This window comes from Hyperolius riggenbachi, chromosome 3 (assembly GCF_040937935.1).
Source record: "Hyperolius riggenbachi isolate aHypRig1 chromosome 3, aHypRig1.pri, whole genome shotgun sequence".
Classification (NCBI taxonomy): Eukaryota; Metazoa; Chordata; class Amphibia; order Anura; family Hyperoliidae; genus Hyperolius; species Hyperolius riggenbachi.
In genome coordinates, this window is record NC_090648.1 from 54,540,947 (window position 1) to 54,560,928 (window position 19,982).

Here is a 19,982-nt window from a genome sequence, read left to right on the forward strand (position 1 = left end):
TAGACTACATGGGAGGTAAGCATGACTTGTGTATGTTTATTTTGACTTTTTAATTTCCAGTTCAGGTTTGCTTTAATTCCTATAATAATGTCACTTAGCAGACAGTTCAGTGACTGTTAACTGCATTAATGGCTACAAAAATACATTGGAAGTGGGGAAAAATGCACGTTCAATTGCTCAACCACATATAAACTTAATACCTATATACAAACGCCAACAGTAAAATTCATAGCAGACATTCGCAGAAATCCTAAACCTTTAGTATAGGCTTGTTTGTAATAACTACATTAAATGTAAAATACCACTGCAGCAAGTCACTAGAAAATGTAGGGCAACCAACATATAAAAATACATAGCTAACAACATAAAATAACCAGGTACCCGCAGCCTGCTTAGCAAAACATCACAGGAGGACAGCAATAATAATCATTTATAGATAATTTATAATTTAGTGTTTGCCTGTTGTAAACGCCTTCCTCACCCTGATTCTGTCCGCTTTTTATGAGCACATCAATGTTACAGATTGATACATGTTGCTGAAAAGTAGACAGAAGCACGCAGATGGAAAGGAGGCCTTAGTCCTGTCGGGTGCAGCTCTGCAGATTGCTTGTTTCGGAGAATTCTGAAGCCAGTGAAAATAATGCCTTGTCTCCCAGAAAGCTCTAGGAGGATTCTGCATAGCTAAACAGCCTAGGCTAAGCATCACTGGGAAGGCGGGGTTACATATCAATATGTAGCTATAGGAAGGGTTTCTGATGCTGAAACCAGGAAAACGAAGGTAGAGTATTCCTGAATAACGGACTGCATTCTACTATCTGTCACTACAGTGGCTGATACAGCAAATGGTCCATGGCCAGCAGCAGAAACCTTTCACAAGTGATTTATAAAGTTCAGCAGCCCACACAAGGGGAGGAAACCCTACAGCCATTCCTGGATACTACCTCAGTGTACTCACTGTATACACAATACAATTATATACACAGTACAATTATATACTCCATAAACATGAAGCAATTAGCACTTAGCCGCTGATATTTATAAATATTGTACATACATAATTTCCCTGTACAAGGCCAACAGAGGAGGAGATGCTTATCTTTACTTACATGAGTTAAAGTAGCAAATAAGCAGACATATAACCTGGGTGTTATTACCGATAATTTTTTATGTTCACCCTATGTCTGTGTGGGTTTCATCCGGGCACCCCCGTTTCCTCCCACACCCCAAACACATACAGATAAGTTAATTAGCTTCCCCCTAAATTGGCCCTAGAATAGGATACATACACTACACGACACATATATAGACATAGGACTAAGGTAGGGATTCGATTGCGAGACCCTCAGAGGGACAGTTAGTGACAATACAATATACTCTCTACAGCGTTGCAGAAGATGTCAACGCTATATATATATATATATATATATCTATATATATCTATATCTATATCTATATCTATCTCTCTATCTATCTCTCTATCTATCTCTCTATCTATCTCTCTATCTATCTCTCTATCTATCTATCTATCTATCTATATATATATATATATATATTTTAATAGTAATAATTCTTTTATAATATCATGCAGCGTCCCGCAGAAGTATCTGTTCCTGATCATGTGGCAAAAGCAAATTTTTGCATCCACTGCTCCAACAAGCAGATGACTCCATGGAAGAACTGTCACCATCCTCCACCTGCTACTAGAGAGACTACCAATATGCTGAGGGGGGGGGGGGGGGGGGGGGGGGGGGGGCATCTCAGATTACGAGCATGTTTACCACCATGAAACTCATTTTCTCAAAACTTTTATATAGGGGTGTAGCTATGTCTCACGCGCGACCCCCCCCCCCCCGTGTGAAAACTTTAGGGCCTCTCCTTCTACATTCAGACCCCACCCCCTGGTGTCTTCTTCCATCCTTCTCCCCTAGGGCCCCCCTCCCATGCTCCCCTGGCTGTCTCCATCCAGACCTACAGATCAGCATGGAGGGAGTGACTGAGATTACCTCTTCCACACTATCCAATCGGTAAGACTGTCCAATTGTTCAACCGCTATAAAAGTAAAAAAGAAAAAAAAAAACACACCAGGGAGTCCACCAGTCAGTTCCTGGGCTTAGAGAAGATGCAGAAGAACATATGTAAAATCAAGAATGACTGGGTCTTGACCTGGAAATTAAAGGCTGTTAAAGGACAACTTTAACAAGAAGGCTATGGAGGCTGCTATCTTTATTTCCTTTTAACCACCCTGGCGTTCTGATTAAATCGCCAGGGTGGCTGCGGGAGGGTTTTTAAAAAAAAAAAAAAAAACTATTTCATGCAGCCAACTGAAAGTTGGCTGCATGAAAGCCCACTAGAGGGCGCTCCGGAGGCGATCTTCCGATCGCCTCCGGCGGCAAGAAATAACACGGAAGGCCGCAACGAGCGGCCCTCCGTGTTTCGCTTCCCTCGTCGCTATGGCGACGAGCGGAGTGACGTCAGCCGACGTCCTGACGTCAGCCGCCTCCGATCCAGCCCTTAGCGCTGGCCGGAACTGTTTGTTCCGGCTACGCTGGGCTCGGGCGGCTGGGGGGACCCTCTTTCGCCGCTGCACGCGGCGGATCGCCGCGCTGCAGCGGCGATCAGGCAGCACACGCGGCTGGCAAAGTGCCGGCTGCGTGTGCTGCTTTTTATTTGGTGGAAATCGGCCCCAGCAGGGCCTGAGCGGCAGCCTCTGGCGGTGTTGGACGAGCTGAGCTCGTCCAGACCGCTCAGCAGGTTAAGTAATAGCAGTTGCCTGGCTATCCTGCTGATCCTCTTCCTCTTATACTTATAGCCATAGACCCTGAAGCATGCAGCAGATCAAGTGTTTCCAACATTATTGTCAGATCTGAGAAGATTAGCTGCATGCTTGTTTCTTGTGCGATTCAGACAAAGAGATCAGCAGGCCTGCCAGGCAACTGGTATGGTTTAACAGGAAATAAATATGGCAACCTCCATAGCCCTCTCGTTACAGTTGTCCTTCAAACCTCAAATCTTTATTGTATCACAGTATAAATGTACAACTTTTCAGCACGCAGCCCTTTGTCAAGTGCTCACTTGGAACGCTGTGCATTTATACTGCGATACAATAAAAATGTGAGCTCTTACAGCCTTTAAATCCCGGTCGTGATCCGGTCATTCTTGATTTTACTTACCTCTTCCACAGTCTGGTCTCAACAGCGTTCCCGCTGCAGCCACTAGGAGTCCTCTGATCTGTGCCTGCATGTTGGGCTTCCACATGCAACGTAAAGTCAGGCGACATGCAGAGAAACTCAGACCAAGCGAAAGCCGGGGACACCTAGTGGCTTCAGCTCCCAACTGTCTTTTTGTGGAGGGACAGTCCCTCTTTGGGAACAAAATCTCTCGGTCTCTCTTTCAGGACTGATGTACAGAATCTGTGTAAATATATGTATTTGTCTACTGAAAAATGTGTTTGACTCTAAGCTTTATCATCATTTAGATTGGTGTATTTCTTAATTTTTAAATGTTAATCTGAAGGAAAAAAAACAATTGATGATAGAAAGGACCAGTGTGGTTTGAATGATAATACTACATGTTTCGCTTCTTTATGGTATGCCTGATGAGGGGTGTGGTGGGGGCGTGGTTACAGGTGTGGCAGGGGCGTGGCTTAAAGTATCCCTCTTTCTCATCTCAAAAAGTTGGGAGGTAAATGAGCAAGTGAAGCATGTGCCTAGGCCCAGATTTTAATCACAGGAGCCTATAGGCACAGAAGTCCTGGCACCCTAGACTTCACCCTCCACAAACCCGAAAACCCCCAGTGATCCGCACAAGTGTGCTGGTTGGCCCAGCTGTTACCTTCTTCCCTTGCTCAGCATAGGTAGCTACAGGTGCCCCTTAGTATTAGATAGCCAGAGGTACCCTCAGTATTAAGTAGCTAGTGGTAGGGAGAGCTCATCAGAGAAATGTCAAGAGCTGGGTGAGTAGCCTCATTTAAAAACTCTGCTTAGGGCTCTAAAATGGGGAAGAAGGAGCTAAGGGAGTGGAGTGAGCTGGTTTTCCCTCATTATGCGCCTGTTGGCAAGTGCCTACAATGCCTTATGGTAAATATGGCCCTGCATGTGTCAAACCACTTCACCCCGATCAATTTCTGGTGGTTGGCTGGCTTTAGCAACAGAAGGTCAGAGAGGAACGTAGCATTATCAAAATGGAGTCAGCAATAAGTGCCGCCATTATTACTCACAATTAAGGCCTCCTTCCAGCACAACAAAATCTATAGGCTGTTTCAGGCCAAATAAATAAGACACCCACGTAAACTGTGCAATTACGCAACCGTCTGCTTGTCAAGCAAGCCTCCTACATGATCCTGAGGCAGGGAAAGGGTTACGGCCCTCCTCTCTGACAGACTGAGTGACTCACAAGCAAATTACACGGCTTGCGTTATGCAGAAACTGCCGTCAGGAAAGAGATACCAGGAGAGTGGATGAAGTCATTCAGCGAATCGCCTCAGAGCAAGCTCACTGTATGGGAATATTGTGCAGTACAGGAAGTGTGTATGAGACGCGATTGTGGGAAGAATTACCTCAGGGTTCATCCCAAGAGGCAGCCATGCAGAGCGGTGACCCTGGGCCTTACCTCACACTGGTGGTTTTGCAGATAGTAAACCGTGGTTCATTTACTGCCCTCAAAATCGCTGTCTACGAAATAGAAAAAAATCATCGGTCCTGCTTTCACGGTAACGGTAATGACATGAAGAGTTTGCACTGAGGTAACCGCTTTCAGCTGTCCCACATGGATGGGCGCTTTCTAGCATACGAGGACCACTCTGTAGCATTTGAACGTGAACAGCTTAGCACCTGGTTTAGCCAGCCCATTACTACAGACACGTTCATGATAAAGGGAGGCGAGAAAAAATGGGTGCCAGTTTTCGTTAATAAAATTATCGTCTACTGATATTCTTCGTTTTTAAAGTATAAATTGTGTAAATCATATTAAAATATTGGTACGTTTTAATAATATTTTAAAACCACTTAACCTAACCCTACTCTCACACAGAACCCTCCACCCTCCAGTATCTAAACCTAAACCCCCCCTTCCTGACACCTAACCCTAAACCCTCCTAACTGACGCCTAACTCTAAGACCCCTCCTTTCCTGACGCCAAATCCTAAACCCCCCTTGTTGACACCTAACCTTAAAGAAAACCTGAACTGAAAATTAAAAGTCAAAATAAACACACACAAGTCATACTTACCTCCCGTGTAGTCTACTCCTCAATCTCTTTTTCCTCTCTTGTGTCCTATTTGTTCACTGTGATCTAGGGAATTCTCCGGCCTCCATTTTGAAAATGGCCATTACCCCATAACAGTTTTCTGGTCAGCACACTGTTAAACTGTAATATCGCCCACGTGAACTATAGGGATACATGGACATTACCTGGCACATCAGTTGTCCTCTCAGCTATAACTGACAGCAACTGATATATTTCAATTTTGACAAAATGTCAGAACCGGAAGGGGTCATTGTCAGAAGAAAATGGTGAGCTTCTGAGAGGAATTGATGGCAAGGTAACTATGTAATGTTCATCTGAAGTTACCTCATATGTTTATGTTAAATCATTTTACTCAGTTCAGGTTCCCTTTAAGAACCCTCCATTCCCAATGCCTAACCCTAAGACCCCCTTCCTGATGCCTGACCCTAAAAATCGCCCTTCCTGATGCCTAACCCTTAACACCCCCCCCCCCACCCCCCCCCCCCCCCCTTCCTAATCTTATGTTCAAATTGATACATTTCAAGATAATAATTTTCAAAAATGAATAATTTATAAATACAAAACATAAAGTCAAAAACTATAATGTTCACAATTTAAAATTTTTTTTTTTTTTTCAAAAACTAACATAATTTTGATAATTATCGTTCGGACAAATTTCTGCTTTGGGCGCCTAATAGCCGATATTTGCATTAGCGTCTATGGGGATCCCAAATCGTTCATTAGCTGCTAGGCGCCCACATTTCCTGTTTCCCTACAGACATCCGCCTAAATAACATTTTACGAACGCCACCGTGTAGTTTCCCAGGCATTTGTAAAATAATCAGTGAGGCCTAGTGCATTCCTGAATCCTGCCAACACTTACCAAAACAAGGGCCTCAAACATGGGCAGGTTTATGCTTTTTTTCTTTTACGTGGCCTCTGCAGAAAGGCAACCACAGCACATGAAGGTTCCCATTGACAGAACAAGATTTTCCTCAGATGTGATCATTCGATCAGATTTGAGGGATTGCAAGTAATAGGAAGGTAATTATCGATTGTTCCCTTAACCTCCCTAGCGGGCGTACGTTAAAAAAGAGCGCCGGGAAAAAAGGACGCAGGGTTTTAAAAGATAATCATGAATAACGTTTAAAAAAAAATTTGTGTTATATTTCGTTTAAAAATAATGTTTTATAAAGTTATAAATCATTAAATAATGTGTATAAAATCAGCAATTTTAAAAACGTTAATCTTCCCTGTTTAAAAATTGAAATTTATAATAACGTTTTATAAAACATTAATAAGAATTTTACTAAAGCTATACCTAACCCTACTCTCACACAGGACCCTCCCTGTACCTATCCCTAACCCCTAGACCCCCCCTGTTGGTGCCTAACCCTAAGACCCCCCTGTTGGTGCCTAACCCTAAGACCCCCCTGTTGGTGCCTAAACCTAAGACCCCCCTGTTGGTGCCTAAACCTAAGACCCCCCTGTTGGTGCCTAAACCTAAGACCCGCCTGTTGGTGCCTAAACCTAAGACCCCCCTGTTGGTGCCTAAACCTAAGACCCCCCTGTTGGTGCCTAAACCTAAGACCCCCCTGTTGGTGCCTAAACCTAAGACCCCCCTGTTGGTGCCTAAACCTAAGACCCCCCTGTTGGTGCCTAAACCTAAGACCCCCCTGTTGGTGCCTAAACCTAAGACCCCCCTGTTGGTGCCTAAACCTAAGACCCCCCTGTTGGTGCCTAAACCTAAGACCCGCCTGTTGGTGCCTATACCTAAGACCCGCCTGTTGGTGCCTAAACCTAAGACCCCCCTGTTGGTGCCTAAACCTAAGACCCCCCTGGTGGTGCCTAAACCTAAGACCCCCCTGGTGGTGCCTAAACCTAAGACCCCCCTGGTGGTGCCTAAACCTAAGACCCCCCCTGTGTTAAGCATTAATAACGTTTTTAAAAAATATGATGCGGTTTTTCGTTTAAAAACGTAAAAAATAAAAAAAAATTGTACGGTTTTTCGTTTAAAAGTAATGTTTTTAAAAATATTGTACTGTTTTTCGTTTAAAAATAATGTTTAAAAAATTATAAATCATTAAAGAGAACCCGAGGTGGGTTTGAAGAATATTATCTGCATACAGAGGCTGGATCTGCCTATACAGCCCAGCCTCTGTTGCTATCCCAAACCCCCCTAAGGTCCCCCTGCACTCTGCAATCCCTCATAAATCACAGCCACGCTGCTGACAAACAGCTTGTCAGAGCTGGCTGTGTTTATCTCTATAGTGTCAGTCTGCTGCTCTCCCCGCCTCCTGCAGAACTCTGGTCCCCGCCTGCATCCCTTCCCTCCCTGCTGATTGGAGGGAAGGGACGGGGGCAGGGACCGGAGCTATGCAGGAGGCGGGGGAGCAGCTGAGACTGACACTACAGATGTAAACACAGCCTCACAGCATGGCTGTGATTTACGAGGGATTGCAGAGTGCAGGGGGACCTTAGTGGGGTTTGGGATAGCAACAGAGGCTGGGCTGTATGGGCAGATCCAGCCTCTGTATGCAGATAACATTCTTTAAACACACCTCGGGTTCTCTTTAAATAATGTGTAATCATGAGAAACAGTTATAAAACATTAAAAGTCTCCGGGCGCCGCTTTTAAAACGTTATTTTTCTCCGGCGCCCTTTTTTCCTGTTGGGTGCCGATTAAACGATATTTATTATGGGAGTGAATGGCGGCGCCCTTTTTTGTCCACCTGCCTCATGCACCCAAATTTCCTGCTTCCCCCTAGCGGTATGGACAGAAATGTCCATCCAAAAAAACATGCTGTGAACAGTATAAACGTGCATACACATCAATACTCTCCTGCACTGGATACTAGACCCTTGCTTGACACATTTTGGCAAGTTACAGGAAAAAAAAAAGTTTTAAAAATACATTTTATCACTGTTTGCACAGAAATCATGGGAAAATTGAACACCAGTGGGTTAAATAAGCCTGCTTTACATTGGGAAATGTATCACAGGCTGTGTTATCTTTAGGCCCCTTTTACACATACCGCGTTACATCGCCAAGTGGTACCCTGCCCCGCCGCAGCTCGTTACAAGGGAATGAAAGTCTATGGAGACTAATACTTATGCGATACGTCACGCTGGAAGAAGTCAAATTGCTGCAATCCCGTCACAAAGTAAACAGCACGTTACTACATGATCTATGCCTACCGCACGGGTTATGAAGTAATGCAAGTCTATGACGGCGCAGTAAGAGTAAACGACAGAGGGCTACGCAGTGCGCATGCAGCAAAGGGAATCCCGCTAACACACTTCCTGTCCTGCAGGGAATCAATCACTGAACAGGGGCGGGCCTATACATATGATCTTGACGTCGCACTCTGCCTCAGGGTCATGTAAAATACTGATTTGTGTGGTGATCCCATTTCAGGCTGCCATGCCATGGGATCACCCCACAAGTGTCCTGACAGGTGCATCACGGCAGAATGTTGGTTTACTGGTTTACTGAGAGTTCTAAAGCCAAAACAAAATATATGTGGTTTCCCAGATTGCTCTGGGGTAAGATTTAAACCTGTACACGGACAACTGTACCTCATCCTCTTACTCCATGAAGGTCATTAAATTTGTAGATGACAACTATCATCGGCAGCAACGGAGAGCGTGCTTACCTCAGCAAGACTGAGAATACCATTCTCCCCCTCCCCCCACATCGGTGAGACTGAAGTCTCAAGGGTACCATGCATCAGCTTCCTCTGCACAAACATAACTAATGACTTAAGAGGAACTCCAGTGAAAATAATGTAGTAAAAAAAGTGCTTCATTTTTTACCATAATTATGTATAAATGATTTAGTCAGTGTTTGCTCATTGTAAAATCTTTCCTCTCCCAGATTTACATTCTGACATTTATTACATGGTGACATTGTTACTGTGGGCAGGTTATTTAGCTGCTCCTAGCTGATTTGGCTGTTAGAGACAGCTGTAAACCGCTAATTCCTGTCTGTGAACATTGTTACATTGTGGCAGTTTGCCCAGAGTACCGTGGTACTCAGAGCTTCTTGTGGGAGGGGTTTCACCACAATATCAGTCATACAGTGCCCCCTGATGGTCTGTTTGTGAAAATCATATTTCTCATGTAAAAAGGGGGTATCAGCTACTGATTGGGATCAAGTTCAATTCTAGGTTGGAGTTTCTCTTTAATATGGAGGTAGAACACCCCCAAACTCCAGAAGGCTCCAGAAGGCGGCTCAGCAGAGGTTGTCGTTCTTGCAACAAATGAAAAAACGTGGAATCCCACGTGAGCTGCTAACCAGCTTCTACTCCGCTACCACCAAATCCATCCTCTGCTCCCCCATCATAGTCGTCTGGTATGCAGGTGAAAGCGTAAGCGACAAGTACAAACCTCAAAGAGATCCTGAGCTGAAGCTGGGATTCAAAATAAAATAGTAACCTGAAGAGAGAGAAGCCTCAGGATCCTATTGAGGCTTTACTCAGTGGTCCGATGTCCCCCGTCGCTGAGGGCACCCCTCCACATCTGGGCCACGCAGCTCCTCTTCCTGCATCATGGCCACACAAGCAAGCCACCACAGCTGGGGCTTACTGTGCATGCAAAGCTATTGCACGGCCACAATAACGATGGGGGACATCAGAGCACCGAGGGAAGCCTCAATAGGATCCTGAGGCTTCCTCCTCTTTAGGCAAGTATATCATTTAGTACCAGAGCTTCGGCTTATCATAGTTACCATAAAAGTGGGTATCCTGAATAATTTACTGCTTTTTACTACATGCTACTACAGGTTCTCCTTAAAGAGAATCTGTATTGTTAAAATCGCACAAAAGTAAACATACCAGTGCGTTAGGGGACATCTCCTATTACCCTCTGTCACAATTTCGCCCCTTCTCGCCGCATTAAAAGTGGTTAAAAACAGTTTTAAAAAGTTTGTTTATAAACAAACAAAATGGCCACCAAAACAGGAAGTAGGTTGATGTACAGTATGTCCACACATAGAAAATACATCCATACACAAGCAGGCTGTATACAGCCTTCCTTTTGAATCTCAAGAGATCATTTGTGTGTTTCTTTCCCCCTGCAGCTATCTTCCACTGAAGTGTCAGGCTGTTTCTTCCTGCAGAGTGCAGACAGCTCTGCCTGTATGTAATTCCTCAGTATGTGAAAGCCCAGCCAGCTCAGAGGAGGATTTATTCAGCTTGTAAAAGAGAATAGAGCAGAGAGAAGCTGCATTAATCTAAATAACACACAGCAGTGTGCAGAGAGGGGCCTGGAGGGGGGAGATGCATCACAGAACCACAACACTGAAGAACTTGGCAGCCTTCCAGACACAGGCTGACAAGTCTGACAAGAGAGAGATAAGTTGATTTATTACAGAGATGGTGATAGTAGAACGTGCTGCAGTAAGCCAGAACACATTAGAATAGCTTTTGGAACTTGTAGGATGATAAAAAACAGGATGCAATTTTTGTTACGGAGTCTCTTTAAGAGGTGTTCACTCATCAGATGAAAAAGCCATGCCGAAAACTAAGGCATGGCTGGAAGGCAGGTTAGGTTATGCGTTCTCCATTCATAATCAACTAACTGCGCTGTGTGTGACTGAGGTCACAGTGTGGCGGTCACTGTGCAATATATCATACTGATCTACAGCTGTGGACAGCCCTTCTAGAAGAACTATGCTAAAGACATGATGATGACTGCCAGTCCCTTGTGCCAGGAATGTATCCAGATATCTGTACTGGTCTATGCAGCCAGGTGCGGACATAGGGCCTGCAGAAGCACAGGGACCCCCCATGTCCCCTGGAGCCCATGCAGCTGAATCACAGTCAGGCCCAGATTACCGTCTAGTTTTGTGTCTGTGCCGGCAGCCCTCATGATTATTATTGATTAATATAGTGCCAGCATCTTCCGTGGCGCTGTACAAAAAGGTATTACATACAGGGTATAAGAATACAAAAACACCACAACAGTTAATACAAGACAAGGTGGATTACCTCTGAAGCAGTGAACAAATAGACTACAGATTTTTACACAGGGGTGAGAGGTTTGCACACGTACATTAAATAAAGGCGCCTGGAAAATGTAGGTACCTACTAAAATATTGGTATTAAATACTGTTACAGAACCCTCTCAGCAGATGCCTAACCTTTATTCACCCCTCCCCCCCCCGGGCACACACTACCTGCCTTATGCCTAAAACTACAACATCTCCCCCCCCCCCCACACACACACTACCTACCGCCTAAGCTCCCCCCCACTCTACCTAGCTAACCATAACCCGTATACATTGTTCTCACCTGCAGTGATACCATAGGGGCAACCTAGGCAATTGCCCCAGGGCCCCCGAGCGCTGAATAGCACCCCCCAACTTTATAGTGGCCTCCTACAAAGGTTTTGGCAGCATGGCGACTCTTGTCCCAACTGGCCTGCTCCTTCGTTAGTCCGGCGTATGTGGTGTATGTGGTCCGGCGTATGTATACACTGGGCATAGATCGGAGCAGCCGAATTGGTACAAGGCAGCTCAGGCTCAGCTACGGAATATGCAGAGTCGGGGGGCACAGGAGCAGTCAGAGGTAGACCACCTGGAGGTTCAAGCAGCACGGGGAGCCTGGAGTTGTGGGGTCACTGGAGCTGTTGCACTCTTTGCCTCAATGGAAGTGCTGGCTTTGGGGTTTATGCTCTGAGGCCCTAGGGGGCTGGTGGGGAAATTTGGCCCGTGTGTGTGTGCTAGGCCCGTGTGTGTGTGTGTGTGTGTGTGTGTGTGTGTGTGTGTGTGTGTGTGTGTGTGTGTGTGTGTGTGCTAGGCCCGTGTGTGTGTGTGTGTGTATGTGTGTGTGCTAGGCCCGTGTGTGTGTGTGTGTGTGTGCGTGTGCGTGTGCGTGTGTGTGTGCTAGGCCCGTGTGTGTGTGTGTGGTGTGTGTGTGTGTGTGTGTGTGTGTGTGTGTGTGTGTTAGGCCCGTGTGTGTGTGTATGTGTGTGTGCTAGGCCCGTGTGTGTGTGTATGTGTGTGTGCTAGGCCCGTGTGTGTGTGTGTGCGTGCGTGTGTGCTAGTGTGTGTGTGTGCTAGTGTGTGTGTGTGTGTGCTAGTGTGTGTGTGTGCTAGTGTGTGTGTGTTAGTGTGTGTGTGTGTGTGTTAGTGTGTGTGTGTGCGTGTGCGTGTGTGTGTGCTAGGCCCGTGTGTGTGTGTGTGTGTGTGTGCGTGTGCGTGTGTGTGTGCTAGGCCCGTGTGTGTGTGTGTGTGTGTGTGTGTGTGTGTGTGTGTGGTGTGTGTGTGTGTGTGTGTGTGCTAGGCCCGTGTGTGTGTGTGTGTGTGTGTGCGTTAGGCCCGTGTGTGTGTGTGTGTGTGTGTGTGTGTGTGTGTGTGTGTGTGTGTGTGTGTGTGTGTGTGTGTGTGTGTGTGTGTGTTAGGCCCGTGTGTGTGTGTGTGTGTGTTAGGCCCGTGTGTGTGTGTGTGTGTGTGTGTGTGTGTAGTACATTGTAAATAGAACTCATAGGCCTCATTACTACTAGTCACAGCCACTAAGATGTTAATCAGCAGTTACTCATGTTATCCAGTGCTGTGGCTAACAAGTAGGATACAAAACAACATAGTTCCTGCTGCGATAGGGTGACATGACTACAAGAAACTTGAATGGATACATTTAGTAGCAGCAAATTAGTCTCCTGTGCTACACATTTCTTATAGCTTAGTGAGTCACTGACCCAGCAGGCAGCCAGTGAGAATAGGGACATTTCCATAATGAAATCTAGATCAACAAATCACCCACTATGCAGTGCAAGATAGCCCTGGCACTTATCTGTAAAACAAATCAGCAATAGCATCTCTGTCTTAACAGGATAGGAATGTGTACTTTGCAGTGCACACAGCCCAGAGAGTTTCCTCTTACTGCAGGAGTACAGAGTTTCACTTTAATTTGCATGCAATTGTTTTATAAATAGCCCTTCCTCTCAGAATAAAGCTTTATTTAGAATCCTGCTTCAACACAGCTTTCCAACAAACATGATTTCAGTGCAATCTAGCCCCTTCCCCACACAGTCAGCTGCTATAGGAAGAGAAAGCTGAGAAATGCCTTTTTTAGCTGCTGAAAGTGGCGATCACAAGGCAGTCAGCAAACTCCTCTTGTGTACCTGGACTGCCAAGCAGCGTCCTGACCCGCCCCCATCCCCACTGCGGACTTTACTCATTCATCTAACATTATTACCTAGAATTACTCCTGGAAAACCAGGAAAATGTGCACTTATGGGGAAAAATAGAGTTATCCGTTAAGCTACAAAGTGCATAAAATGTATCCGTTTACACAATTTACCCGGTTTCAGCTGAGCTATGCACCCTCATCAGCCGGGCCGTACATCTAACTAGTGATGGGTCGTTCGCGAACGAGCCGGCTCTAAGAGCCGGCTCTTTGCTGTGAACGACAAGAGCCGGCTCTCAGTTTTAAAAGAGCCGATGCCTCAGCCGCCCCACACAGCTCTGATTTGCTATGTAATAAAGGGCACTGAGGCATGCTGGGAGATGTAGTCGTCCTCTTGCAGCTTGTAGGAGTGTATGGGGTGGAGCAGAGCAGTAGCAGGAGAGATTGCCCCAGTCAGAGAAGCAGTCTGGAGTTGTCATGGAGACGGGGGCGGGGCTTTTACTCCGATTCTGAGTGGTGTCCAGTGATATTTAACGAAGAGCCGATTGAGAGCCGTAAGAGTCGGCTCTTTAATGGGAGCCGATTCAGAAGAGCCGATTCTCTGAGAAGAGCCGGAATTCCCATCACTACATCTAACTCCATGTGGCACCTGATGCATGCCACATGACATGCAGGGACCGGAGCTGCGAGGAGGTAAAATGTGTGGCGTGTAGCTCCGCTGGGAAGAGGAAATGTATGACGCTTCTGCTGCCGCACTCTGTGTTTCCCAACAGAAGGAGGCCCCCTTATCCGCCGGCAGGGGTGTAACTATAGACGGCCAGGCCCCCCTAGCCGCTAGGGGGGTCCTGTAACAAAATATTAATTAGGCAGAATGCGCTGCGGAAGCGTCAACCATTAGCTGCTCTAGTCGTTTGCGTCTCCCACACTTCCTGGTTAGTTAGCCAGCCAATCACCATGCAGGGATTGAAGCTGCATGGCGATTGGCTGGCTGCATGGTACTTGCTAACTAACCAGGAAGCGGAGGAGTTGCGATCGTCGGGAGCAGGTAATGTATGAAGCTTTCACTGCGCACTCCGCCTAATTACAATATTATTTATATAGCGCCAACATCTTCCGCAGCGCTGTACAGAGTATATTCTCTTGTCACTTAACTGTCCCTCAGAAGGGCTGACAATCTAGTCCCTACCATAGTTCTATGTCTATGAATGTAGAATATGTATCGTAGTCTAGGACCAATTTAGGGGGAAGCCAATTAACTTATTTTTAGGCTTTTGGGATGTGGGAGGAAACCGGAGTGCCAGGGGAAACTCACACAGACATGGGGAGAACATACAAACTTCATGTAGATAATGCCCTGGCTGGGATTTGACCCGGGGACCCAGCGCGGCAAGGTGAGAGTGCTAACCACTACGCCAACGTGCCGCCCGGACCCCACTACTTACTACCGGGCACCCCTGGTGTTGGCGGAGGCTATTGTTACACCACAGGCCCCCGGGTCCCTCTTTGCCTTATTGTTACCCCCCTGGCCGCTGCAGCCAAGGTCCATATTCCTCTCTCCGCCCTCAATTCTACTTTACGTAAATTGCATGCATTCCCCAAATGCTTCAGACCTGAACATTTTCAAACATACCCCACCCCCACCCCCCAAAACACACCTATTCAGACAAGCTTATAATTTGCTCTAGCTAGAATTGAAAGGAAACCAGAGCTGAGATCCAATAAAAGTGTTATACATACCTGGGGCTCCCTCCAGCTCCAACCGCACAGATTGCTTCCACGCTGCCATCCCCAGTCTTCTGTACCGGGTCCCGTAGCTTCAGCCAGTCGCGACCAGTCTGCGCGAAAGAAGTTCACTCTCTACGTATCTCTCCGGCGGCTGCACTTCCCTTGCGTCAGACTAGCAGTGACTGGAGTAAGCTGCGGGACGCAGTACAGAAGAGGGAGAAAACTGAGGATGGCGGCGTGGGAGCGATCCATGTGGATGGGGCTGGAGGGAGCCACAGGTATGTATAATTGTAACAAACTTATCTGGTGGTGTCTCTGGAGGCTTCTCTGACAGTGTTGAGCAGCTGCAAGAAGCTTTCTCTTCCTCTTTGTTCAGACGCATCCACGGCTCCCCTGTAGATGTGAGTCAGCATGTTTCTGGCAGTCTCCCTAGGAGGACGCGCGCAGCTCAGAGCTGCCTTTATAGGTTAAGGAGGCATGTCTGAGGTGTGTCAGCTGATTCCTGTGGTCAGCTGACACTTGCTGCAGGGATGTTGCTGATTGGTCCGATTTTCCTGGGGGCATGGTCTGTGATCTATTCCTTCTATATAAGCCCAGGGCATTCAGTTACTCGCTGTCCTTTATAGCTATCAGTACGCTGAGCGCTGGACCTTTCCTTGCTATTGTGCCTAAGTCAGCTAGTTTTTTAGCGATAGAGACAATATAATATACAATTTACAATATACAAGACTGATCTAACTAGAGTGCATATATATCATCAGGTGTGTGTGTGTGTATGTGGTGTGTATGTGGTGTGTATGTGGTGTGTATGTGGTGTGTATGTGGTGTGTATGTGGTGTGTATGTGGTGTGTATGTGGTGTGTATGTGGTGTGTATGTGGTGTGTATGTGGTGTGTATGTGGTGTGTATGTGGTGTGTGTGGGGGGGTGTATGTATGTGTGTGTGTGTATGTGTATGTGTATGTGTATGTGTGTGTGTGTGTGTGTGTGTGTGTGTGTATGTGTGTGTGCAGTGTGGTGTGTGCAGTGTGGTGTGTGCAGTGTGGTGTGTGCAGTGTGGTGTGTGCAGTGTGGTGTGTGCAGTGTGGTGTGTGCGTGTGTGGTGTGTGCGTGTGTGCGTGTGCGCGTGTGTGCGCGTGTGTGCGCGTGTGTGCGCCTGTGTGCGCGTGTGTGCGTGCGTGTGTGTGTGCGTGTGTATGTGCGTGCGTGTGTGCGTGTGCGTGCGTGTGCGTGTGCGCGTGTGTGTGTGTGTGTGTGTGTGTGTGTATTGTAAATTGTATATTCTATTGTATATCCTCCTGATTGTTATCCTGTGTATGACCCGGCGTGCGCCTCACTTTGATTAGTCTCATCCTTCCTGTACTACAGACATCTGATACTCTGTTCTGACCTCGGCCTGTTTACGACTCTGATTTTGTCTGACTCCTTGTCTGATTATCCCCGACTTCTCGATTTCTATAGCCAAGTTCCTAGTGCCCCAGGCATTACAACAACACTTTTATTGGATCTCAGCTCTGGTACACTTTAAAGCTCACTGCCTCATCTGCTAACCCCTGTGCCGCTAACCCCTGTGCCTCCACCCCCAGTGTCTCAGCGCCACTACCCTCTAGATCGGAAGCTCGCAAGGGCAGAGACCTCCCGCCGTTTTTTCCTTCCCGTTTCTGTGCACTTTATCAAATGAAAAAAAAAATTAAAAAAAACAGTATTTGTGATGTCATTCAAACTACACAGCAATTGTATGTATCTGTACTTGTGTCACCGGATGTCTAGATTGTACAGCATGTTGAGCTGCTCATGTATCTATGCTCCCCACTGTTGTATGGTTTGCATGTTGTACAGCACTACAGAATATGCTGATCCTCTATAAATACAAATAATAATAGATGGGATAACAGGATGGGAAAACTCCCTCTTCTGCCACACCCTTCTGACATCATCTTCCACTTCTCTCAGTGATCAGAAAATGGCTCCCTGGAGATGAACAGCTGAGAACCCCCCATGAGGAGATGGACCAGTCCAAATCCTGTCAGATTTTTACTGCTCACTGTAAGCAACGGCAACATAGGAAAAAAAGTAATTTACAATACATCTTACTCTGGAAGACAACATGCTTGCTATAAACTTATAACTTTTTGCAATAGTGGTTTGAGATGCAAACAGCTGTACCTACAAGCAAACTCGCGTTGTCCTTTAAGGCCTAATACAGCATTAAGAAGCCAGGCTATTGGAATAACTGGTTACATGCATATTTCTCACCTAGAACCAGTGACAGGTAGGAGACTGTGGCAAGCAGCAGTGGAAATACATGAGGCTCCATTGGTGAAATCCAGATGTGCAAGCGCCGTGCCAGGGAATGCATTTACTGCAAAAGAATGAGAGATATTCAATCAGATTAGGCCTAGTCACATGGCACTAGGTTAAACAAATCATAACCCAGACTAAACATCAATAGGAACCATAACATTCGAAATATTCTCCTTTCTCCTTGAGACGTCAGTTACCAGACACGATTAATGCCCAGGTACTAATGGTATATCGCCAAAGGGAGTCACAGCAATAAAGACATTGGGGGATAACCGGAGTATCACAATCACAGGGAACCTGAAGTGAGAGACATAGGGAGGCGGCCATATTTATTTATTTTTAAACAATACTCGTTGCCTGGCAGTCCTGTTGGTTTCCTGACATCAGCAGAGTCAAAACCCTGAACCAAGCATGCAGCTAATACAGTCAGAGTATCTACTTGTTCAGAGTCTATGGCTAAAAGAATTGGAGACACAATCGGGGGGAAAGCCAGGCAACTGGTATTGTTCAAAGGGAAATAAATACGGCGGCCTTTATATCACTCACCTCTGGTTCCCTTTAGTGCTTGTGTGCATGGTTATCTTTACATTTGAAGAACTTCTAACTCCATTAACCACTACATTCAAAACAATCAGGCAAGTACTTCAAACACAGGAACATAGGACAGGTTACATTTAGGATACAGTGCAAAGCATACACAAATAAATGAGAACAGTCACCAAGATGGAAGCTATTTTATTCTGTGTTAAAGTTATTTGCCTGACTGCCTTGCTCTGAATCACTGACCAGTAACAAGTATGCAGGCTAAGGTGTCTTAAAGAGAAACCATAACCAAGAATTGAACTTCATCCTAATCAGTAGTTGATACCCCCTTTCTCAAACGGATCATCACAGGGGGGGGGGCTCTGTAGGGCAGATATTGTGGTGAAACCCCTCCCACAGTGCGATGTCAGGACCATGGTCCTGACAGTTTCCTGTCTGTGAACCTCATTGCATTGTGGGAAATAGCTGTTTATAGTCGTTTCCAGCTGCGAAAAAAGCAAGCAGCATCTCTTTCCACTGACATCACCTGCCAAAGGTAAAAATGTCACCGTGTACTACATGTCAGAATGTAAATCAGGGAGAGGAAAGATTTTACAATGAGCACTGACTAAATCATTTATACATAATTGCAGTGAGGAAAGTTCATATAAGCTCAGGACCCCCAAACATCATGCCAGTCAGTGCAGGATCAGGCAAGCCAAGCCATAACGAAATGGATATGTACAAAAGGATCCGCAATCCAGACCAGGTTGAAGTAAAAGGCTGATATCTTTATTCAAAAAATCCACAGACATGCAATAAAATCACAGGATCAACTCACGCGTAGTGGGCCTACCATCTGTCCTTAATCGTAGTTAAAAATGAACCTGTCCAAGGAGAAATTTATGTGGAACCAGGGAGGAGTGAACTCCACCCCCGGAAACACACAAGCTGCTCCTTAAAGAGACAAACATCCTCAAAAGATGCAGTACAAAGATACAATAATATCATAGAAAAATAGCATATAAAAAGATGTTAAAAGTTTCGTTACCACCGGAATGTACAATATCCTATGTAACAAGGGAGAAAGACGAACATCAACAACAATCCACATAATGTAATAAATGGGTATAACACAGATTGCAATTATAAGCAGCACAGATACTCAGTATGTGTAAACTAAGCTTAAATCCCACTTCTTATTTAAACCCTGTGGTGTACGAGTGCCCAGTCTGTGAATCCAAAAGGCCTCACGTTTCAGCAACAGTCTTTGGATGTCACCCCCCCTGACTGGACTTTACAACATGGTGTGTTGGGACTTAATCATGCCACTATTATCCCCCCTAGATTGCCCACTTATGATGTTATACCATCACAAATGTCCATTCCACGTTACTTATCCATTGACTCTTCTGGTATATCACATAATAATGCTCATTTAGGCACTTACAGCTCAAATTATGTACCATCATATAATGCAAATAATGTTAACATGCCTGTCTCCAAACCTGTTGATGTGAATTATGCCAATGTTTTTTCTAGTTCCACTGGGGCACCTGAGTTACAGTCAGAGCCTGTTAGAACGATACAATCACCTTTAGAACCATCTGTATGCACTGACGTAGATTCATCTGCTAATGATACAGTGTATAATGATATTACGGTAGCTTCTGCTGCACCAGTGCCCCAGCGTTTGACACAAGTGGATGAGTCCAGATATGGTTTTGATCCTAGTGCCAACCTGGACATGTTTGGGGGTTTATTGCATGACAATGACCGCAAAAATAAATTCATTTCAGTGTTTTCAGGCAACACCAATGTAGCCAGCTTGCACCCGGAATTCACTTTACATTCTTTACAGACCACTCTAGAATGTTTGATGGATAAGGAAGTGCGTCTGTGGTGGGACGTTACCAGTTTAAAACACTACATCAGCAAGGGTATTATACCTAGGGGTTTACGAATTAAAAAGATTCCCACCACGGTGTACTCTGACAGCTTCATTATAGAGTGGAATCAGATCCTGTCAGGTTGTTCTTTGCAACTCATGAAACTTATAGTTACATATGAAGAAAAAAAA

The 19,982-nt window shown here is 45.7% G+C and overlaps 1 protein-coding gene across 2 annotated transcripts in view; it reads right to left on the reverse strand.

Annotated features, from left to right (window-relative positions):
• The window catches only part of CRB3 (crumbs cell polarity complex component 3), a 106,269-nt gene that overhangs the window by 44,913 nt on the left and 41,374 nt on the right, over positions 1-19,982 (reverse strand). For both annotated transcript variants that reach the window (XM_068274120.1, XM_068274119.1), the window contains exon 2: positions 17,333-17,438. In XM_068274120.1, the coding sequence (XP_068130221.1) occupies positions 17,333-17,435 (103 nt within the window). In that variant the 5' untranslated portion in view covers positions 17,436-17,438. The remainder of the gene's footprint in view (positions 1-17,332; positions 17,439-19,982) is intronic.